This window comes from Doryrhamphus excisus, chromosome 3 (assembly GCF_030265055.1).
Source record: "Doryrhamphus excisus isolate RoL2022-K1 chromosome 3, RoL_Dexc_1.0, whole genome shotgun sequence".
Taxonomy (NCBI): domain Eukaryota; kingdom Metazoa; phylum Chordata; class Actinopteri; order Syngnathiformes; family Syngnathidae; genus Doryrhamphus; species Doryrhamphus excisus.
The window spans coordinates 5,384,115-5,407,555 of record NC_080468.1 but is presented as its reverse complement, the minus strand read 5'-3'; the positions used below and the strand labels follow the sequence as shown (position 1 = coordinate 5,407,555).

The 23,441-nt window shown below is 42.1% G+C and overlaps 1 protein-coding gene and 1 long non-coding RNA gene across 4 annotated transcripts; one reads left to right on the top strand and one right to left on the bottom strand.

Annotated features, from left to right (window-relative positions):
- Positions 1 to 1,461: 1,461 nt before the first annotated feature.
- eif4g1a (eukaryotic translation initiation factor 4 gamma, 1a) lies at positions 1,462 to 22,356 on the bottom strand. Of its 3 annotated transcripts, none has more exons than XM_058067699.1 (32): positions 21,920 to 22,356; positions 20,242 to 20,364; positions 20,065 to 20,151; positions 19,857 to 19,889; positions 18,022 to 18,042; positions 17,675 to 17,854; positions 15,338 to 15,437; positions 12,799 to 12,992; positions 12,547 to 12,639; positions 12,286 to 12,358; positions 11,310 to 12,191; positions 11,130 to 11,218; positions 10,244 to 10,433; positions 9,514 to 9,647; positions 9,023 to 9,142; positions 8,518 to 8,919; positions 8,270 to 8,416; positions 7,933 to 8,169; positions 7,609 to 7,713; positions 5,151 to 5,429; positions 4,937 to 5,051; positions 4,768 to 4,864; positions 4,380 to 4,651; positions 4,115 to 4,233; positions 3,868 to 4,040; positions 3,662 to 3,787; positions 3,373 to 3,454; positions 3,202 to 3,300; positions 2,888 to 3,034; positions 2,735 to 2,816; positions 2,522 to 2,659; positions 1,462 to 1,885 (listed from the first exon to the last, which is right to left on the bottom strand). In XM_058067699.1, the coding sequence occupies exons 2-32, from the start codon at positions 20,314 to 20,316 to the stop codon at positions 1,704 to 1,706; spliced, it is 5,073 nt and encodes a 1,690-aa protein (XP_057923682.1). In that variant the 5' UTR covers positions 20,317 to 20,364; positions 21,920 to 22,356; the 3' UTR covers positions 1,462 to 1,703. The 3 variants fall into 3 exon arrangements, with proteins under 3 accessions (XP_057923682.1, XP_057923683.1, XP_057923684.1); XM_058067700.1 differs by having other exon boundaries at positions 12,841 to 12,992; XM_058067701.1 differs by lacking the exons at positions 18,022 to 18,042; positions 19,857 to 19,889 and having other exon boundaries at positions 12,841 to 12,992; positions 21,920 to 22,355.
- On the top strand, positions 21,736 to 23,438 carry LOC131125817 (uncharacterized). The gene is made up of 3 exons (XR_009129070.1): positions 21,736 to 22,247; positions 22,662 to 22,765; positions 23,168 to 23,438. It is a non-coding gene; the product is annotated as an uncharacterized LOC131125817 (long non-coding RNA).
- The last annotated feature ends 3 nt before the right edge of the window (positions 23,439 to 23,441 follow it).

The window sequence follows — 23,441 nt, the reverse complement described above, 5'->3', positions numbered from 1 at the left end:
AGTGCTATGATCTTCTGGAGAAGCAATGTCATCGCTGTCATCTCCCCATTTTCCCCATAAATACCATTTTTCCCAACTCAATTACAGTGTTTGCCATTGTAAGTACGTTGGACTTGAAATTTTTCACACGTGTAGTATAATTATATATATATAGGCTGATGAGTGGTTAGCGCAGACGCCTCACAGCTAGGAGACCCGAGTTCAATTCCACCCCGTGTATGCGTGGGTTTTCTCCGGTTCCTCCCACATTCCAAAAACATGCAAGGTTAATTACCGACTCCAAATTGTCCATAGGTATGAATGTGAGTGTGAATGGTTGTTTGTCTATATGTGCCCTGTGATTGGCTGGCGACCAGTCCAGGGTGTACCCCGCCTCTCGCCTGAAGACAGCTGGGATAGGCTCCAGCACCCACCGTGACCCTCATGAGGATAAGTGGTAGAAAATGAATGAATATTTAATATATAATTGTTATATATAAAAAAGGAATGTAAAAATAATTATGGTTGCAGTTCTTAATTGTATATTGTACAGTAAATACCATTTATAAAATAAAAACAGAACAAAAATAACATAATAAATCTACTAATCAATGTGGCTGGCGACCAGTCCAGGGTGTACCCCGCCTCTCGCCCGAAGACAGCTGGGATAGGCTCCAACATACCCACGACCCGAGTGAGGATAAGCGGCATAGAAAACAGATGGCTGGATGTAATGTTGCCACAAAAACAGCTCGACTGCAACTTAAGTCCTTTATTTGCAATGTTCCTCATCTTTCCAGTTTCCGATGCAAAAGAAGCCATAATTTCTTAAATAAAGAAAGCAAAAAAATATATTTACAATATTCCAATAAAACTAATAATCAAAGGATTATCTAAAGCACCTCTCTGCATCCGGACAACTGTATTATCTCCAAAATAACCACAAAAAAACTTTTTAATTAGTATATATTTACAGAATGCTCCAGAAAGGAGTTCCCACTTAATGTAGAAAAGATTTCCGGATATTTTCTGTTTTAACTTTATATAATTCATCAAGTCAATTGCTGTAGATTTCAAGTTTTAACGGCGATTGGGTTGTTAAGAGTCCTCCACAGCAGTGGTAACAACAAAGAAGAGTCAGTCGGTGTGCTTCACCAGTGGCGATGAAGAGAAGGGCCGAGGGGAGGCATTGAGATCACACCTTAGCAATCAAGGTCAAAGGGTCAGTCCACTGTGCTTCTGTCCTTCCAGGAAGAGAAGCTAGACTTGAAACGGCACCCTTCAAAAAAGGTAAATGCTCCTCTTTTGTCGGCCATGATTTTTTTCATCCGTGATTAGAAATTTCAACACTTGAGTCATGCCGGTGACCCACAACAACATGGACTCATCTCACAGATCAGGCAGATAAATGCGCAACCATAAAAAAACAGCCTGTCGGTCTGCGGTATGGAGGAAAACATTTCAGTGATGTGGGAATCCTGCTAAATTACTTTTCAAGTTTATTACATGAGGACACTTGCTGTGGAAAGCAAGTGGGGAACAATGAGGAAGTCAGAGAGGGAGGATAGGAGAGAATTGATTGTTTTGAGTCCATCCCTCAAAGAAACAAAACAAAGATATTTATCCTCACTGAGGACTGATTTGAGTCTGCCTCTCTGGCAATATTTGTCCACACTACCCCCACCCTTCCAACCGGGGGCAGCAGCGTCCAAGCTCTAAACTTTTCAGTCCTTGTCAGACTCTTCCTCTGCGTTGCGGAGCCAAATGAAGAAGGTGGTGACGGACTTCAAGGCCACGCCTTTTCCCAATTGCTCTGCAGAATCTTTGCTCGATTCCCACTTGCAAAAGGCCTCCTCTTTGATGACATCATCATCATACAGCGCATCAAAGAACATGCGCAGCAAGTCTGCAGGTGGGGGGGAACAAGAGACCCAGCGTTAGTCAAATAACATTGGTTCAAAGGTTTTCAGTACACAATTGATGCATTCAAGACAATTTGGGAGTTGGAATTATCGCATCCGGAGCGCACCAGGTTCAATGTTAAAAATAAACAAATAAATGGCTGATGTGGACTGGAACTGGACTTACTCAAATATTTCTCTTTAGGCACACATACAGCAGGTTTACCTGTGCCATCACTTCATAATACAACATCAAACTGTTACAAGGTTTGTCTTGTTGGTTTCTATGATTCAAGGAGACAATTATAAATAACTGTCAGGCTACGGTCCTTATGTGAAAGTTTTGGTCTATCACTGTAGATTGTCGACTCTCTGGCCTTTTCTACTAGACAAGGTGGTGTAGGCGCAGTTGTGTGTTATATGCTCGTGCATGGGCCATTCTGAAGTGCCAGTGAACGTGTAACCAAGGTTTAGCCGCAAATCAGTGCAAAATGCAAAGGCCTGAAATGATGCATTCAAGACAGCTGTGAAGTTACAACTATGTAAACGACACATGCAACCGAATGAACTTGATTTGACTTTTATCATCAACATCTATATGAATCTCTTCTACTGGCCCTCAAGAAACTGAGGAGACTCACTTGGAGGCTGCTCCATGTCAACCATGAGAGCCTGCAATGCGTAAAGCGCCTGCAGCTCTTTCTCCTCGTCACACAGGTAGTCCCGCAGCAGACTGGCTTGCTCGTTGATCTGCCGTACGTCCACCTTGTACGGGTCACCTGGAAACATTAAACATGAACTTCAAAAGAAGCAGCAAAAATGTGACGTGCGAATGTCAAGAGAAGTCATGTTACCTGTGATGGCTGATTGGCACACGGTTGTCATCAGTGCACGCACAAACAGGTTGGAGGATCTCTGTTGCTCGTCGAGATTGGCCTGAGAACAGAAGAAGTTAGGAAGGAAAGACAAAGTGGAAGAAAAAAATCAAAAAGAAGAACAAGTGTCACCTCCACCCAGTCTCTGATGCGCTGATGGTTGGCCTTTTCGCGAAGGAGGCGGTCCAGCTCTTGTCTGAGCTCCTCCCCACTCAGCAACTTCTTAGTGCTCTCTTTGGACTCCTTTTCCTCCTCCTCTCCAGTTGTGAACTCCACTTTCTAAAACGGTAACAAAAAATATCTTTTAGAATTTCAAAAATAAAACCGAAAGAAAAGATAGTTGAGGTCCACGTTTTTTGGTTTGACTTTAAAAACCAATACAAATACCAAAATAATCTTGACTTGGCTCTTCAGTTGTTTGGTTATTTAATCAGTGTGTAACACACCTGCTCAGTGACAAACTTGTTGACGTCCTCATTCTTGGACAGGAAGTCGCTCCAATTAAGCCCTGCCTCTTTCCACATGGTGCCGACCTTACTTCGAGTCTAGAGTGAATACAGAAATGAGTGCAAGGAAAACTACAAATTTTCTCGCTAATTGCTATTGCAAGAACATACCATTCCTTTGCAGTGCATGTGGAGAATGTGAACAAGTAGCACGCCGGCCTGGCCCAGAGGCACAAGAGGCTTGGCGATCTCCCTGAGTGAGCAATGGAGTCAAAATTAAGCGCTGCACTCCGTTTTTGTTTGTTCATAGTGTAACATTTGTAGAACATTAATGCAGCAGGGTAAATTTTCCATTCAGAGCAAAGGACGTGGATTAAACATTTGACTGACAGTTCGTCAGTGCATTCCATTAAGTGGCTATAATGAAACCAAAAGTGCAAGTAAGCAGTCCTTAGCTCACCTGAAGAGCTGCCCCATAGGGATGCCGCCCTCAAGGAGCATAGGGGTGATGAGTTCAGCCAAGTACAGCCAGATGTGAGGTATATCAATGGCCATGTCTTCGGCAATCTCAAGGATCTCGAAAAGCCTACAACAGCACAAACAAATCAGTCGGTCCGTTTAAGGTAAAATGGACAAGAACGTGTGGTTAACATTGCTGGGTTGTACCCTTTGAAATATTGCACAGCGGGTAAACTCCCAGCCTTCACGAGACTGTGCAACAATGTGCCCATGTGTTCCCGCGCACTTGTGCTGCGCTCGAGTGTCGACTCCACACCCTTCCGCACAAACACAAAGAGCAAGGCGGTACTGTTGAGCTCAGCCACGCACTGGAGCGCCTCCTACAGCGACAAAGCACAAGTGTTTGTCTACGGGTAAACCACCTTCTTCCACGGATGACGTGTCATGTTTGTACCTTCAAATCATTGATGTGGAGGTACTCTTCAATGATGGCAGCGGACATCTTCTCCACCTCCTCTTCCGTCAAAGCGGGTTTAGGGAGAGGAGGCGGTGTAGCCGCACTCTCACGCTTCACTGCAGGAGGTAAAATGGGAGAAATTAGAATGATGCTGTATGAATCAGTTCCAGGATATTACTTTGTTATAGCAGCTACATTTATAGACAGTACAGTAGTACTGTTACAAACACACATACATTGAAAGAAAATTCCATGTTAGTACCTGGGAGGTCTTTGCTTGGACCTCTGTCCCGACTTCCCCTGTCTCTGCTGCCCCGATCCCGATCGTCGGTCATGCTGGCCACACGGCGCACAGGCTCGTTGGAGCCCCGATTGTCCCCGCCCCTACCGCCGCGCTCCCTTGTTTCTCTGCTGAAGCTCCTCTTGGTAATTTGGCTCCGATTGCTTCTGTCGTCACGATCAAAGCGGTCAAAACGATCCCTGTCACGGTCTGCTCCGTCTCTGTCACCACCTCGCTCACGGCTAGAGCTGGACCTAGCAGTTGAGGGACATCAAAGGTCCATGTTTATTCTTGTTTCATCAAATTTAAGACCAGTGAGTCAATAAGTGATAGTTGTTGTTTGAATACAAATGATAGGAATGTTGCTGACCTCTGAGGAACTCTTCGATCAGAGTCTGATGACAATGAGCTGGACTGCTGCAAGGCAAAGTATCGGTTGACAGTGCTGGTAGCTGGGCGACCAGAGTCTAAACAGAAAACGCGATTAAGAATCATGACAGTGAAAATGACTATTCTCCTTTATTTTAATGGTGTTTTACCCTGGTCTGCACTTGGTTTGGCTCCTGTTCCTCCACTGCTCCCTTTGCCCCAGCTCCCCCATGTGCTTTTACCAAGTGGAGCCAGTCGTTGATTGTTGAGATCCGTAGCATCAGCCTTTAAAGAAAAAAGCAAACGGGGTCATCAGGTGGACAAAACAAATGTTGGTTAGAGGAACAGTGCAACAGTGGTTTAACATTAGGGTGTACTTCTTACCTTTGTGAGCTTGAGGCGATTTGTGTCAATAGGGCGACTTTTGGTGATGGGCACTGTGCTCCAGCCCCCATCCTGGGGCTGGCTGCCCCGGCCACCTCCTGGTGTGTGGGGGCCTCGACCGCCAATGCCACTACCCATCCTGCCACCTCCCGCCTCCTTTTTGGACATGAGCTGCTGCTGGACTTTGATCTGTTCCCTGTGCTCTTCCATTTCTGCGTCCTTGTGGATCTGGTCGATGGTTTTGGGACCCTGGTCTCCTCTACGAGGCACCCAGTTACTCTGCAGCACAAGTAAAAAAATCAGGAGTTGTTGTTTGGGAATTCCAGTGGCACACTAAAAAGTTACGACGCGCAGTCACAAGATTAAAAAGAAGAAAACCAAAATGCAGGAAATGGCAGAGAAAGATGGAGACGCGGCAACGACAAAGCAGCTACAGAAGCTAACACAGCTAACTATGATGCGATGCTTTGCAGCCTTTCGCTCTTTACTAAGGAGTTTAAGGACTTTAAAGACGCCTTGAGGCAGCGTGACTTTGAAAATGGTATCAAGACAGTAATGAAAGAAGACCTTGTGAATTTCAGAAACAAAAGTTGCAGAGTCACAATGCTAACACCACCCAGGCGCAGTACTGCATAGTGAAGCTGGAGTTGGCCTATCCAGCAATGAAAGACGTGCTGCTCACTGTTACTAATGCCTCAGTAAGAAAAGTAGCCGTTGGCTGCCCTAGAAGTTGATAGATGAGATCATTGGCTAATTAGCATATTATTAGCATATGACAGCAATGCTGTAGGAAAAATGCATAACCTCGCAGGAGACAAAAGCGTGAGTAAAAATGCCTTCATTATGTTTAGAACTACAAATAGTCTTAGTTTGTTAATTTAAAATTGTCAATCGCTTCACACAAAAACATACTTTAATATTTTATCTCCGCTAACACCTCGGAAAAGTCTAGACAGCGCAGTAATTCCATCCGGACTCTGTTCCACCCCGGCAGCAGCACGCCTCGTGCATGCGTGATTCATAGCTGTGTGGAGCTCCACTATGCTCTCAGTTGCAGAATTGACTGTGCACTGACAGCTTGTGAGTTCTTTGAAGAGGGGAGGTTGTCTTGGCAGCATCCGCTGCTGCTCAGTGGTGATCTATGTTAGGTTTTACGTACAGGGTCGGCCAATAAAATGTTTCCACTTTTTAATCATGTAACGGAAACATCAAATTAACATTTCATACCAAAGGTTTCCCACTTTGTCTCTTGTTTTGCTATCTACACAGTTCAATAATTGATTACATGTTCAGTCCACACTCTTCTGTGGATTACAGCTGCAAGCTTTTTCTCTTGCTGGCAGGGAATCAGAAACGCCAACCACTTCTGCCTGATGTTTACCTCGTTACAAAAGCTTAACCAATTTAGCATGACCTAATTTTGAAAAAAAAAAATCCTGAGAGACATTGCCAACACCATAAACAAAGTATAGAGTCTAGAGCAGGGGTGCTCATTAAGTCGATCGCGCTCTACCGGTCGATCGCGGAGGTGGTACTGGTCGATCGCGGCGTGACATTAAAAAAATATCATCCTAGCATCAATGCCGTCACTTGATTGATATACAGGGCAGCCATTCAGATGACAACTAAATGTTGCCCTTCGGGTGACCAATCAAATCAAACAACGTCTCTAAGTGCAGCAGAACTTACGATGTCAGCCTATCATCCATCCTCGTTACTTGATTGACATACAGGACAACCAGTCAGATGACAACTGAATTTTGACCTTTAGGTCACCGCTCATGCGTAAACAACGATGCAAAGTGCTAAGCTAGTCGGCGAATTGCGTCAGATTTTAAGCCCCCGCTAAAGTTTATGGTCACTAAAATGAGTGAAGTAGCTGGACCAAGTAAAAAGGCAAAAACATATCACTTCCATACAGAATGGGAGGTGGACTTTTTTTTCCACAATGTCTTTTTCGAAGTGCGTTTGCCTGGCTAACCTGGCTATCAGCAGCTACTGTCCGGACTATGCATCCCTGGCTGATTCAATTCAGTGCAAGTCATCAAAGTAAACTCAGGTAATTACAAAAAATGTTAATAGTTAATTATGTGTGTTTTGCAATATTGGCTCATTTGGTTATGTAAGGTACATCAACATACATTGTACGTACAAATAATCCTCAATACATTTGAAAATAAATAGATGTTTTGCATTTTTGTAGTGGGTAGATCATTTTGACTCGGTCATTTTAAAAGTAGCTCGCATGCTGAAAAAGTGTGAGCACCCCTGGTCTAGAGCCTATCTGGCCTACAGCGCACGCCCATATGGAGAAGTGCGGCTCACAGTTAGCCGGACTTCTCTCTCTCTCTATATATATATATATTACAAAAAAAACTAACAGGTTGATGTACTTTGCAAAAGTATCCATTCTCATGTATTCTTGGATAAGTGTTGTTCCATAAGATTGAACATTTACCTTTTTGAGGTCCAAGACGTCTTGCAGCATGAAGCGGATTCTGGATGAAGTCTTTCTCTCTTTGATAATTTTATCCATTTGATTAAAATACTGATCCATGCGAGGCTGAGAGACAAAGACAAAGTAATTTTAAGACCAAATATACCACAGGTATTCTAATCAACAGGCAACTTGCACATCACCATTGCTCACTGATTTAAATATAATCCTAAAAATGTTCCGTCAATACAATGTATGGTTAAAGTATATTACAAGAATCTAAGATTTTTTAAAGTGCTTTTGAGGAAGATTTTTGTTAGTGCATGTGTGTTGCTGCTTTGAAACCTTGGCTTTCTCAAAGTCCAAGTCCTTGCCAATGGTGGAGAGCAGCCTGCAGAGACACTCCAGAGACTCTTCATCATGATTTTTCAGTAGTTTCACAACACAGTCGTGCATGATGGCCTCAGTCAGCATATTCAGCTTGAAGAGCTCCCCAATGAACTTGATGTTACCCAGCGAGCGCCGTCGGGCCTTGTCTCTGGCGTCTACCCACTCCACACGCAGGCGTTCACGCTCTTCCTCCTGTGGGATGGCACAAACAAGGCCAGGTCATCAGTACTACCGTAGTAAGTAAATAGAGTAAATAGAATAGTGATGGCAAATGCTATGATTTTGTTTTTACATCTTTGGCAGCCTCCATCTCCTTATGCTTTTTGTCCAAGAATTCGTCATCATCCTGATCTTTCTCAAACTCTTTCTGGCAGCGGTTGAGCAGCAGTTTGCGGAAGGTCACAATACAGCCTGGCTTGTCTGAGATAGGGACTTTCAACTGAAAGAATATTTTTTCAGCGATAACATTAATGAATTTGTATTCTGAATAAAACATGAGAAAGAAGTATCAAAGAATGAAACCACAAAATCCCAACTTACCCCTGAAAGGTGGCGGCACATGTTGGCATAGGCCACAGAGAAGCTTGGCTCTGAGATGGCTTTCTCAAAGATGAGGTCAATGGCTCCCTTCAGCCTCTCCTCAGAGTCAATTGTCAACTCCCTCACTTGTTTCAACAGTTCCTGAAACTTCTGTGGAGTCAGTTTGTTGAGGATACTGCGCAGACGTTTCAAGAGTTCTTGCGTTTCGACTTGCTCAGGAGTCTCTTCCTCTGTGGTGGCTGCAGCAGGGTCGTCATCGCTGCGGCCCCTACTAGACTTTTTGCCAGAGGGCTTCCAGGCTTTCTCAGCCTTGTTGAGCTGCACGTCGTCATTAAGCGACATGCTGGTGATTTTACGGGGTTCTTTACGCTGACCCTGCTGCGAACGCCGTGGCCCGAGGGGCTAATGAGGTGGAAAATAATTATTTAGACAATGTGGTATCCGGTATCTTGCTATAGAAGGTGAACCCTCTAGAAAAATTGAAATGTGTAAAAGCAAAACTTACTGGTCCACGCGGCCCCCCCACTGATCTGCTCCCCAGGTTCCCCAGATATGACGGTGTAAAATCAGGGCCAACACTCATCATTCGAACTGGGTCAGCCGGTCGCAGTGGAGTCTTGTTCACCTGAAGTGAAACAAACCAAGTCACAATAAGAGCAAACCAATAAAGTCAGATAATCAAAACTAGAACAGGCCACGCAGCATTAGTTTTCCACAAATCATGGTTCTACAACTGAGCAGCATTTGCTGTGGTGTGTACACAATTATAATCTGTATTAGTCTATGTCCAAATAAATCCAAACACCATAAAGGCCATACATACTTTATAAGGCTAAGTTAACAAGATTACGTTCTGTACCAGTGGGTCAACTTTAATCCTCTAGTACATTGAATTAGTAAAAAATAGTGATTGACTAATTGTGGATAAGTTTGTTGATTTCGCTCGACCTATGGCAAGTGCCTCTAGTCCAGAAAAAACCCTCAAATGCATCCAACCTTGTCCAGAACCACATCACTGATGACAGGCAGTCCCTCTGGTTTGTGCATACTGGCATTGCTGAACTGGAAACGCAGTAGGAAGTCCCGGTCATAGCACTTTTTCTCTTCTGGGTTTAGTGGCTTCCATTGTTCTGAGAGATAAATGAATACAGATCTAATGTGACAAGGGAAATTGTAGTGCAATGTGTTCTGTGTCCTCTTGTCACACAAGTGCGACACAGTGTGGGGATTTAGTCACAGCCTGGCAGAGCACAAACTACAATGTGAGCCTCAAATCCTGAATAAGACCTTGAGTAGGACAACTGTTTCTTGGAAGTGCGTGCTGACTATTCAGTGGGTCTCTTTGCACTCGTTGCTGATGTGAATCAGGAAATATTGTGTTTTATAATATGACAATATTTCAACATCTGGAGAGCTGTTTTTTCTTAAAATCCATAAAACTTTATCATGTGAATATTCATGACGAGCCAAACACTGCTTCTTCTCTATTACAGAATTATTGTATTCTGTGCTGTACGGGTATAACATGACAGCTAATAAAGAATCCGCGTGCCTTGACTGGAACGATGTCCCTTGTACAATAGTATTTCCAACATTGTGGTTCAAACGGCCATGAATACAGCAACAAAATGCAAAATGACTACCAACTATCTATACCAGTACTTTAACAGCTAAAACACATTAACAGTTGGCTGCACAAAAATAAACCAGAAGAGTCATAACATACCTTCTTTGTACTGGTATTTATTCTCATTGGAATCAGATTTGGGTTCTGGCCTGTCAGGTTCTGCGTTCTGCTTGTCTTCTTTCTCCTCCCATGTCTCATCTGCCACCTCTGCAGGAGGTTCAGCTGAAGCAACAGGGACAGGGTCGGCCTGAGTGGATGGGGGCTCAGAGGCAGGCTTGGCATCTTGGTCCTGGAGTGAACAAAACAAGTACCAGAAAACATTTTTTCATCCAGAGAATCTGGTGTTTTTGAAACAAAAATACACTGACTGGCCAGAAAAACAAAACAAAAAAAAATGTATAATAGCGAAGAGCCTTCCATCGAATAATTACTACATGGTTGAGTATTTTTCAGCTTTCAGTAACAAATAGTGGGACAGGCCCGGTCAACTATCAAGGGGGGTGTGAGAGGCATTCTGAACATGGGTTTGTTTACTTTCCGGCTTGCTGCAAAAACAAAGCACTTCACAGCATCGGCCTCTGGTCATTCCCGATCCTCAATTAATAATAATGTCAGATCTACCAGATCCTTGGATCGAGACGACATTTCCAGTTGAAGCTTCTCAAATCGCGTTAAGAACTGTCCAACACATTAAAAGTGGAAAAACAGGGGGAAACTGAGCACTGGCTGGTCTGAATCTCTCACCAATAATACAAGATCTTGCCCCGAAAAAATGCAACTGTGGACAGAAAAAAAGTCTATTGACATTGAACATGCTCGTGAAAACAATGCCACAGCGAATGCATGCTGTGATCAAAGGTAAATGTAGTGCAAAGAAATGTGTGTGATCTTTTTTTGGCATATTAGTGTATGATTGAAAAGCTGCCTACACTGCAGCATCTATGTAAGTCGCTACGCAGCTTGCATTCCTCCCAGTGACACAAACCTCTGTGAAGGCATCCAGGAGATCTCCAATGGCCTCCTTTTTGTTGATTTCCTTCATGTTCCTCCTCTTCTTTGGCACAGATGTAGCAGCTTGATGAAAGAACAGTGTTGTCAACATGGGATATTGCTTGAGGCAATCATAGACTACTGTATATCTATAGGAGTTCATACTCAACCCTACCTTGCATAGCAGATTCCTCTGTAGGACAGCTTACAGAGAAAGGAGGGACATCCTCACTTTTTGCAGCCTTCCCCTCATCCTTATTATTTTCTACCACCTCTTCTTCCTCCTTTTCTACCGGCACTGCAGTTTTAGCCGAAGGTATGGATTCCTGAGATTGAGAAGCGTCTAGTTTGTCGCAGGGTTTAGTGTCTGAGAACGTCATGTCCTCACCAAGTTCCTCAACATCCTGAGGAAGGCCATTTGAGAGTGGAGGATCTGCTGGTTCTGCTGGTGTAAGTTCAGGTTTAGGTTCTGGTTCAGGAGCAGCAATCTGGGTCAGTGTTGCAGTAGCCTCTTGCAACAAGACTGGAGGCTGAGATGCTTCAGTTGTGATTTTGGTAGGCATTTCCTCTATTACCGTATCAACAAGTGTTACTACTGCTTCTGTTGTTGCTGCGGTGCCTTCAACAACAGGTTCTAATGTCGCACACACTGTCTGCTCTTTCTCTTCTTCCACTTCCTTCATTTCCTCGAGTTTTTGGTTCTCTGGTGCCTTTTCACATGGAGCAGGGGCATCCTGCAGTTCCTCCTCATGTGTAGTCGAAGGTGACGGACAGACAGGAGCGTCTACTTTGTCACCAACGTTAGTGTCGACTTTATCAACTTCTACTGCAGACGTGGATGTGTCAGCTGGAGAAAGGAAAGTGGGAGATGGCTGCTCCTCCACCAGTTGGATTGGCGTGTCAGAAGCCAGGTTAGGGGCTGCAGAAGGTGTGTCCAATTCCATGGGTGGGACATTCTGGCCATCAACATCCTGTCTGGCCTCAAACACAGGTTCAGAGGTTGCTGTGGCAGGAGGAGGCGGGGTTTCAACGCTGGCCAGATGCTCTGTGTTGTCATCTAGAAAAATGAAAAAAATGAAAAAATACAGGGTATAATACAGGAAATGAGGGAGAGCACCTATCTGGCAATACTTGCTATCCAGAACCAATACCTTGTGTTGTGACTGGTGTTACAGGCTGAAGAACTTCACCGTTAGTCTGTGCTGGTCCACCATCTGTGATGGCCTACAATGACATCAAGTTATCGTTGAGGTACTGAATAAATTACAAAATGCACACAGTTCGTCAGTAAAGATTCGGAAGTAGGTCCTGTGCCTATATTCATTCATTCATTTAAATTAATAAAAAAAAATGTTGGAAAGACCAAGTTATCACTTATCTTCATTGCTAAACATCTATGGTTTGGTTCTTACCTGTGGGGGAGTTGGTGTTGAGGTGGACCTTCCACCTGACATAATCTCTTCCGTGATATCGCGTCCGCCCTGGTTGGGGTCTCGTATTCTGATCTGGAAAAATAAATGGGTTTCTTATCAATGAACACTAAATCACATCCTGATCTATAGCAAGCTGCCATGGTAAAATAACTTTTGTCTTTATGAGGTAAAAGAGAAGGTTCCATATTGAGCAAACAATACACTTTTTTCTCTCTTCATTCAGTTAGTGACCTCAGACGAGAGGTCCGCTGCCCTGTTGTTGTGACACACTACCGGTTTACGTTCCCTCTTTGGTGGGCCTGGTGGTTGTGCTGGTGGTTGCTGTGGAGGGGGGGCTTGTTGCTGTTGCTGGGCAGGGTTGATCATGACCGGTGCAGGCTGGACAGATGGGGTGTACTGTGGCTGAGCCGGGTAGTATGCTCCTGCTGCAAACATAAAAAAAGGCACAAGTTTTGTGGGGGTGGCTTTTTAAGCCTGAAAAAAAACATTATGGTTGTCACTATAAACCTTTTCTCATTGAAAGCCACAAAGCTATAGTGATATTCCAAATTCCTGTAGCACCAAAACAGGATTCCAATAATGTGTTCGATGCTTCTAAAATATGAGCAACTAATATCCGAAACATGTACATAACCAAGAAACCAACTAAAACATCAGTGCATATGATATAGTTTAATATGTCAGATGATTTGTGTTGTGCTCGCTATACCCTGCCAGTCCTACAGAGTTGGACTGAACGTGGCAGTAAGTGATTTAGTCTAAAAGCAACATTCAGCTATGGTCATAGTGTGCAAAGTCGTTCTATCCTACATTCTGATTAAACTATATTTTAACGGGGGCTTAAGTTGACCTTTAGTTGAGCAAATGTTTATGGCAGGTCACACCTGCCTGATGTGGATAGAGCACACAAGCGAAAAGGCTGTAGTTGGATTTATTGACTGTACCTCATGCTTACCACCAACGCATTAGGTACAGTATGCTAGAGGCTCTTACAAAGTGATGTGAGATGTACCGTGTTGTCTATTCAAGTTTGCACTTTGTGTATACCTGTAAAGGAAAGTATATTTTGTTTGTTGTGTGTTTTATTAAGTAGTATTTGTGGGAACTGAAAAAAAATAAAGCTATGATGTTCTAGCATTAGCTACAAACCAGCATGTTAGATAGCATGTTAAGCCAACCAGGGTATAGTGGATGGTGATCCTGACAGTGTGAACTATAGGCAAACTGTACAGGATGTTAGGGGAGAGAGTCTGCAGTGAAAGGTTCCTAGTGGCACCAGTGGAAAGATGGTAGCATCTGTTTAAGTGGTGGATGTACCCGGTCACTATTCAAGTGGATGTTACTATTTGAGGAGAGATTGTGTGAATAAGCAATTGTGTGATTATACTTGAACAACAAAATGCTTTGTAAACTGTTGCAGCAAACATGCAGGTCATTAACAGTGAAACACGACGACGACAGAGGCGCCACTGAAGCCAGCCAAGACAAGCACGCACACTACTCACCGGGGTAGCGCTGGGAGGTGAGAGGAGCACCGTGGAGAGAGAGACGGCCGTTCTCTCGCCCGCCGCCTCTCCCCCCACCACCCCGCCTCTCCCTCGCAGCTAGAGAGGGCTCTGAACCAACGCGGCAAAGGAGGGAGGAGGAAGGAGTGAGGGATGGGAGAGGGAGGAAGGAAGGAAAGAGGACAGGAAGAGAGAGATGCAGAATGAGTTATTGAGAGGATTCAGAGGAAGCAGGGTGTTAAAAGGGTCCCATGAAATGAACTGCTCTTATGAGACAGTAATGGCTGTCTTTTAAAAACATCTTATCTTTCCTCCAGTAAGATGGCAATGGGGTTCATGATTGCCATTTGTAACTAAAACAGAGTAACTTAAAAAATAAATAAATACAAATATATCTTTTTGTGTACAATAAGAATGGGCGGTATGGCCTAATATTTTGCAGCCTATTGTAACAAAGATATATTATCACAATATATTCCTTGGTATATAAATTATAATAGAACAATTTCAAAACAGGATTCAGATAGAGGCTCCCCCGTTTATAGCTGACATATGTGGTATTTTCAGACATGTTGGCTATCGGTGAAGTTACTTGTATTATGCTCTCTCCATTGTTAATCTACATTTGAATATCCTGTTCATAGCTACTCACTCTCCGCCATTAGGTTGCAGCTAATTTGCTACTTCACATTCTAACTAGCTTTTTGGTTAGCATGGCGTCTCTGCCTTTGCTAAGCTATTCCTCAATCTCTTTGTGAAGATTCTTGCAAAAGACTTACTTTTGCAGTGCCAGCTACGGTGCTACATTACACTGACGATTTGCTGCAGAGGCTTGTTGCTGTTAATTTTGCAGGACACGGCGAGGTTGCTTCATCAACATGTGTTATTACAGGGTGACATGATTAAATTTATACAGTTTCTATTGTGTATCGATTATACCGCCCATTCCTTGTGTACAAACAAGTGACAGCAGAACCGATCTGCAGTCTCAAAGCCATTTCATGGTACCTGTGAGGCAGCGTCAGCTGATACTACAGACAGAAAGAACACAGGCCAGAGCAGAATAAAGCCACACCACATGCACCAGTGTTCTGACTTCAAAGGACTTCAACACACCAAACAGCCATTCCAAATCTAAATACAGCGCCCTATGGGAAATAAGGCAGGAAAATAGACACAGACTAATATTTGATGCTTTCCTTAATCATGGCTATGAATTAGTGAGGATGAAAGAGAATCTCTTTCAACAAGGTCAAGTCTCTTACCATAGCCAGGGTATTCAGCGGGGCTCGTTCCTGCGTAGAAGCCTGCAGTACCACTGGTCACAGGATACTGCTGAGTCGGTGGCATGTAGGGGGCCCGGTACTGCACGAACAACAAAAAACAGAACAATTACATTTCCAAGGGCTTCTGGTACATGAAGGAGCAAGCCATGTGGTTTTGATCTGTACACATTTGTCAGTGTTTTCAAACTACTTATTAGCAACCATTCTTTGGGGTACTGGACTCATAAGACGCATTGCTGTTCACTGATTTGTCAACTGAGAGTAGGGCACCTGCGTGATACAATGGATTGAAGGAATCGAACGTTTGCTAAAAAACTTGTCTGTGTTGTGTATATCTATCTCACTGGTGAATAACATGCGCTCTCTTCTATGATGTCACACTACGCATATAGCTATTACCCTGCCACTTAACTAACTGCATGCTTGATCAGGACTTACTGGTCTGGATCGAATTGACCTGAATCACTTGTAGCCCTTTCCCACGGCAGCAAACTTTGGTAGTGGTGCAGATTTAGTTCTGAGCTGCAGTTGAATCGGTGTCGGTTGTAAACTGACACCAGTTTCACTTTTGGTTTCCGGGGTAAGTCATGTCATTACGTCACAGAGGTTATGCCTCTGATCAGGAAATAACAAAAGGCAGATCCACGTGAGCCACGCAAGTAATTCCTGTTTATTTTGTCAAATGTCAGGATGAAAAGCAATAAGTTTCCTGGAGCATAGTTTAAACTAGAGCTTGTATTTTGAAGATTGCTACTCTTCCGTCTGAACCGAACAGATGAGGATGTGCATAAATAAATAAATGCATTGTGAAACACAAAATGCACGTTGTATATGCCAGCATTTAGTTCTGGTAAAACAAGCATATCAGCTTTGTTTGTCTATGAAAATAAAGTAGAACTTGACCATTTTCAGTTTGTAAAAGTAGTTCAACAAAAAAACCTTGGTGACTCCTAATATAACCATCAGTATATTTAAAATACATATATGTGACTGGTATTGGTACTGTGCGATTTCACTCATGGATGATCAGGATCAGTATTGGCAGCATAAAACCCTGATCGGAACACCCCGATGTAAAACACAATGTGGCCCAGTCACTTCCATTCATGCTCTGAAAGGAGATTCCACCAACTTTCGCTGGTATTCATCACCATTTAGGTAGCAAAAGTCAACACTCTTCCTGCCTGTTTGGTGACGAGAAAAAAATAAGTATTGTTGAAATATCAATATTTATGTTGAGCACAATATCAAAAACGAGCAGATCGTTCATATCGATAGAGATTGGACTTGATGCGGAGGTCTCGTGTTTCAAAATGGCGCCGCCCGAGTGCAAGTTAGTTAAGGCAGCTCTGTGTCTTCTGTGGTGTTTTTAGTGCTTAATAGTGAATCATTTATAACTTTGTTTTTGTGCCATACTGACTCCTTAAGTAAGTGTGCAGCTATGGATGTTCATCTTGTTACGTCAGCAACATGCCTACGACACCCATGCGGAGGACGAAGAAGGAAGTGGGTGTTTGAGGACGCGGGAAGATTAAAGCGGAATTGAAGGAAAATTAAATGTAAAAAAAATCTGATAGAAAATGTGGCTAAACACCATGACGTGTATCAGTTTTAACGCCACGCTCGACGCTGTGTAATATAACAACTCAGCGGTAAGATGCACAGACCTTTCACAATTGCACAATATTTGAAGCCGCTATGTTGTGTGGAAAAGTGACTTGCGTTGTTGCACCGTTCGTGCCATGAACACCATTGCGATAATGTATTTTTCTCATGGACTTGTTCTTACTGACTTGTTGTTATTGCTTGACTGAGTGACTAGTGGTGTCATTGGCTTAAGTTTTGGCTGTCTTACCGTCATTTCGGTTATGGTTGTTTTATAATTGTCTATGTTTGTTGTATCTTTAATGGTTGAGAGACCCTCAACTCCACTAATGAATGATATATAGCCCTAAACATAACCACCACTATATCAATTTAAGAAATAAAACACTCCATTATCTAAATAATTCAGCCAATTTGCTCCTTCATTACTTAGCCAAATGTTAGATTTTTTCTTGTGAATTTATTATCGCTTTAAACAAGCAAAAATGTGTTTTATCCGATTACTGGATTAATCAACAAAAATTTTGGTAGAATACTCCATTACTAAAATATTCGATCGCTGCAGCCCCTAAACCAGTGTTGTCGAGTTGGTTTATGGCCAACACTGCTTCAACTCCAGCTCTGAACTAAATCTGCATCAGCAGCAAAGTTAAGGAGTAATAATAAGAAATAACAATAGAAAGGGGTTAGTGGTAGCTAATATGAACCAACCTGTCCTGGGGGAATGAAGTACCCCTGCGGGGATCCAGGGAAAGAGAGCTGCTGCTGGGAAATCATCATCATCTGGGAACCTGGCTGATAAACATGAGTGGGTCCGACAGTTCGAGGGCCACTACTTGTTTGGACCCTCGGTGCACTTGTGGCCATAGCTGGACGGTTTGGATAGTATCCCTAAAGACATTGGAAAATTACACGATTAACAAACTATTTGCCTTGAATATGAGCAAGGTATGACTATGTCTTCAGTCATGCACACAAATGGAAGTGTACATTGCACATTTACAGTGCACTGAAGATCTGGCTCCCTGCACAGGTTGCATGAAGAGAAATACAGTTACCTGTAGCGCTCGGTATCCACCCTTCAGCCGCACAACACACAAGCAGAAGGCAAGAAAGGGAGTGAGATTAAGATGAAAATGGAGACAGGGTGAAATACATTGAAAGGCATACATCCTCCTTTTGCCCAAAGTCAGCTGGGATAGGCTCCAGTAGGGCTGGGCGATATGAACCAAACCTTATATCCTGATATATTTAGGTTGACCATCGATACACACCCTGATATTTTTTTTTCCACAAAGTGAGTTTCAACAAAAGCAAAGTCAAATATGTGGCACCATCTTGAAACATGAGACCTCTGCATCTAATCCAGTCCATATCGATATCACAGATATGCTTGTTTTTGATATCCTGCTTAAAAGAAACCTCAAGATTTTTTAAATATCGATATATGGCCCAGCCCTAGGCTTCAGCATACCCACACGACCCTAGTGAGGACAAGCAGCATAGAAAATAGATGGATGAGATATGTCCTGTGTTATATGCATGCTCAAATGTTTTGTTTTTTTAAATTTCCATCACTTCTTCCGGGTCCGGGGAGGTGGCATCAGATCCTACCCGGACTTCTGATTCACAACAATCTTTTTTAAAGTTTTTATATTATGTCTAGTAATGTGATGCATCTTTTATTTCCAGTTAACTTTTTAATGTTTGCTTTGGCATTTGATTTCAGCAGCCGTTTGCAAATACTGCAGATTTTCAATAGCTAGTAAATATGACTCATTGATATTGGTAAGATGTTTGTGAATCCATCCATCTTCTATGCACCAAGCGTTTTATATACGGGTATTAGTTGGAAAACTAATACTAAAACCTGACATTAGCCTATGTATTGTCATTTTCAGCCCAAAGCAAGTTTTCTGCAAGTTCATGGCTGCATGTGTTTGAATCTGGTTCCTCGAACATGTTCAGGTCATGACGTCAGAACCAAGATAGCGTCGGTTCAGAAAACTTGCCGGGGAATCATGTCAAAATCTCACTATTTCATACTTTATCTCTGACAGCAATATGATAAATATGTTTGAGTAATTTCATTGTGTTGTTTTTTTCCAAACTTTTATTGGTTTTTATTTTTTAATTTTATGGACACTTATAATTAAAGTGACACTGTGAGTCATGCTGAAGAAAGGACACTGCAATAAAAGAACAACAACATTCTTGTATAGACAGCTAGACATACTGAAGCCATTGTGGAATAAATGTGACAAGTTATGATAACGGTTAAAATCTCCAGTTAATTCAGCTTGCACACCGGTGGCAATTCCTATTTAAGTAACATTTGGTCATTAACAAAGTGTTTGTATATTGTTCTAGACACAATTGAGCCAGATGATTGTTTAAGAATGAATTTTTTTATATTTTTTGAAGAATTGAATCATGTTTCTACATCTAATTTGTTTATGAGCGGGCGCAAAATACACATTTTCCCCACAGGCATTCCTCCTTGTGTGAGCTTTGACAAGTCTGAAACTGATGCAAATCTAACAGGAGATATTAAACCCTTATTTTAAATTGTAAATTTGGCCGTGATGGATTTTTCCAAATGTTTCCCATCAGGAAAACGCAACAGTACTTACATTCCCAAAGATGATGATGCAATGATGCACAGTACAGAATGAATTACAAGAACCAACATGAGTGCTGTTTGAGAACGAGGCTGATAGGCAGGATCTGAACAGGTTTTAACAAAAAAAAAACATCCCACACCTTGGTGGGACAGGAGCTGTAAGAGTCTAATATTTATACTACAGCATTCTCAGCTACGGCGCCGACAACATGCAATGTACTAAAGGAAATATAGTGGAGGGAGGATGTAATGGGGGGGTGGTGTTAGTACCTGCTGGTGTAACGTACGGGGCCCTGCTGCAAACTGAGAGAACAGCAGAACAGAGGAAAGAAGTCAAGATTGACAATCACGAGGGGTGGGGCGAAACACGGCAAATCAGCAATAACATGCAAACACATTTAGTTGAGCACGCAGGGCTGAAACAGTTGGGAACAAGGAGATTTTCCATATCCATGTGTCAGCGTGTAAAGACCTATACCTGTCTTGGCTGCGCCGCAGAGTTCATTTGTGGGGGTGGCGGTGTGGCAAAAACAAGTGATGCTGCCTGTCCAGGTCCGTAGGCGGCCTAAAGGGGGAGAAAGTGTCCAAACACATTTACAAACTTCTTCATTGTGTTCTTCATTGAAGTACACAAAAAGCACCATGTGTTTCTCACCTGTGTCAATCCAGGGGAGGGGGCAGGATTTGGGACAGTGGTGGGTCCCGTTATAGGCTGCGGTGGTTTATTCATTTCACGTTCTTTTCTGGTTCTGCATTAGGCTGGCGATGTGGTGCCAGACTTTTTTTAAAAAAGGGAGAAAAAAGGAGAAAGTGGTACAATCAGTGATTTAAGAAAATGTTATTATTAGATAAATGTGTGCAAACATTAATCATTTGAATTAAAAGTACCACAATCTTGTCTGTCAGTAAGTCATTTCTGAGAGTAACCAAGGGTGTGGTCTGAGGTTTTGCCTAAGATAAGGCCACCTCCTCACACACATCCAAGCTCACTTTAATTTGCATGGATGTTTTGTGCTGTATGATAAGTGCGCTGCTTTTAATAATTACCTTTGAAAATAATTTCCCTAATCAATTTGTACCTACATCCAATGCAAAGTTAATGACATTAGTTGCAGCCCTTTATTGACTAATCAGGAACACAGATAGTACATACAAAAATGACAACCGGCAGAAAAATTACTAAGTAAAAGACACTTCAAATGTGGAGTTTGTCACTGATGTAGTCTGGTGGAGAATTTGAGAAAATGGACACCTGAGGTCAAAGTTCACTCAGCGTCATGCTTCAAAACACCCGACAAAATACTCACCACGTATGTGTGTACCTACTGGAAAACGCAACAAAAAGCCATTGTAACTGATATAATTGCAAAACTTGATTAGAATTAGCTCATCTTCCACCTGCTGGCATGCTAGCGAGCGAGCTAACGTGATGCTCTAAAGTATAGGAAACTATTTCACACAGTTTAATATTCACAATGTGTTCAGAATCATGAGCTGACGTGAAGCCATGGAAAAGCGCATGACAACATTTCAGCAGTCATCGAAAACAGGCAACACGGTCTGTGAAAAATGAGGGAACTTAGCAGCCGGCTAATGATACGTGTCCTACTGTCAAGAGACATTTTGCTTAGGTATGCTACGTGGCCGGGCGTAGTACCCGCATTTATTTTAACCGGAGAGTGTCTCATGAGAATATACTATTAACCTAATCTACTTACTAAACACAAAGTAAGGTCAGGTTAACAAAACCCTGTTAGAAATAGTGGTCGATTTCAATGAAACTACTATGGGTCAACGTTAGCACTCAGCATTAGCCAAACTCTGTGAGATGTATTTAATTACAGGCCCAGTCAGCACCACAGGCCACCCAGACCAGCAAATCGGTACATCTTAATCTAAAATAATTATTTAGATGGGGATGCTTATAGAACATGATCACATCTAGTCAGTCAGCTGCCAATTAAGTGATAAATGCTGTTGTAGTGTACAACTAGCGCCACTGAAACTACCTAAGAATGGCTGGTGTGGAGCCTAAAAGGGTGGAAACCAGCTGAAGATTAGCACGAAGGCGAGGTGTCACGGACTGTAATGATTCTCTAAAGATCACAAAGCACACATGAGGGGGTGTAAACATCAAAGCAGACTTACAAGTTATTTGTAGTCACATTTTTAAATCGCTATAGTAAGCAACATTTGCTGACTAGCTAGCAATCCAAGACGGACAAGCCGGCATGGCCTGCTCAGAGTAAGCTAACAGCGGCTAGCCACGGTGTCCGAAAGACAAAATGAAGCCCAGTTATCGTTCGGACCTTCATTAATTACACTGTTCTTACCGGGATAAAATGTGACGATGCTGTGAGATGGTAAATCGGGGAATCCACTCCTCGCTTGTACTCTCTTTGTGAACGTATTGTCACTGGTCTGCTCTTTTACTCCAAGAGAAAACAGATGCCCTTCTTGGCTACTGGGCTAGCTGGTTAGCTAGCCGGCAAACGGGTGAGAGCTACTTCTGTCACTTGATTAAAAGTGCAAAAGTGACAATGCTCAAATCAAATAATTTCGTACTTTACGAGTACTATTGGTAGTTCCGATGGCCCCGAAAAAAGCCTCTGGACCGGAGGTCCATCATCAAGGCGTCGATGGTGACGGATTGCCGGTAAGGTATGTACACAACTACCGTGTGATGGGACTCAGAGCGACGCCATAGTAGTGCGATGTTTCGTGCCGAGGAGCCGGTGCGCCTCCTAGCCGCGTGGATCACTTCCGGGGAAGTCAAGATTCCATGCCGGTTCCTTTTTCATGTGACACAGGTCAATTCATCAACTTTGAAGATATCGTCCATGACTTGCCAACCAAATTGTTCTGGTTGCCACAGTCATTATCATTATTATATATTATCATTTAATATATTATTTAAATTCAAATCTCAGCTGTACTTTCACATATATACCACACTAAATAGCTTATATCTGAGGTTCAAATTCAAATGCAAGGATGGCAATATCAAATTTGTATAAACGATATGTAGGATGATTATCATTATTCATGTGAAACATTATCAATATGTGTTTTAAGGACCTAATGGAATAGCAGCAGCCAAGGAACCTCATTGTCACAGGAGCACACCACTGTTTTAAGAATCAGAAGTCAATCAAAATGTTAACGACATACCACTGAAGGTAATTTATATGGCACGTGTTTATGAATCTGATATATATATATATATATATATATATATATATATATATATATATATATATATATATATATATAGATATATATATATATAGATATCTATATATATAGATATATATATATATAGATATCTATATATATAGATATATATATATATATATATATATATATATATATAGATATATATATATATATATATATATATATATATATATAGATATATATATATATAGATATCTATATATATATATATATATATATATATATATATATATATATATATATATATATATATATATATATATATATATATATATATATATATATATATATATATATAACTTTACTCCACATATTAAGACACAGTCTGTGCTTTCCTTTTGCAGGCCAGACGACTAACAGCCTTCTTCACTGGGCTCTTGAAGCAAGCTGTAAAATAACTGCAGTACATTCAGAATGCTGCTGCTTGAGTGCTGACTAGAACCTGAAAGTTTCAACTGAAAGTATATTATCTGCACTCTTCACTTTTAATTTTATGTAATGATTCTAGGGTGGTTTTGTTTCATGGAATTATTTTACCCTCTTTTCCTGTAAAGCACTTTGAATACCTTGTGTATGACTTGGGCTCTATAAATAAACTTGACTTTGTCAAAGTAAGTA

What these genes read in the sequence shown, in the direction of transcription:
- eif4g1a (XM_058067699.1), bottom strand. Translation starts at nt 20,316, where the DNA reads ATGAATAAACCACCGCAGCCTATAACGGGACCCACCACTGTCCCAAAT. An exon ending in TCCAAGCAAAGACCTCCCAG is followed by an intron (nt 4,234 to 4,379) that starts GTACTAACATGG and finishes TACCTCCTGCAG; the next exon opens with TGAAGCGTGAGAGTGCGGCT. An exon ending in ACAAGTTTGTCACTGAGCAG is followed by an intron (nt 3,035 to 3,201) that starts GTGTGTTACACA and finishes TTACCGTTTTAG; the next exon opens with AAAGTGGAGTTCACAACTGG.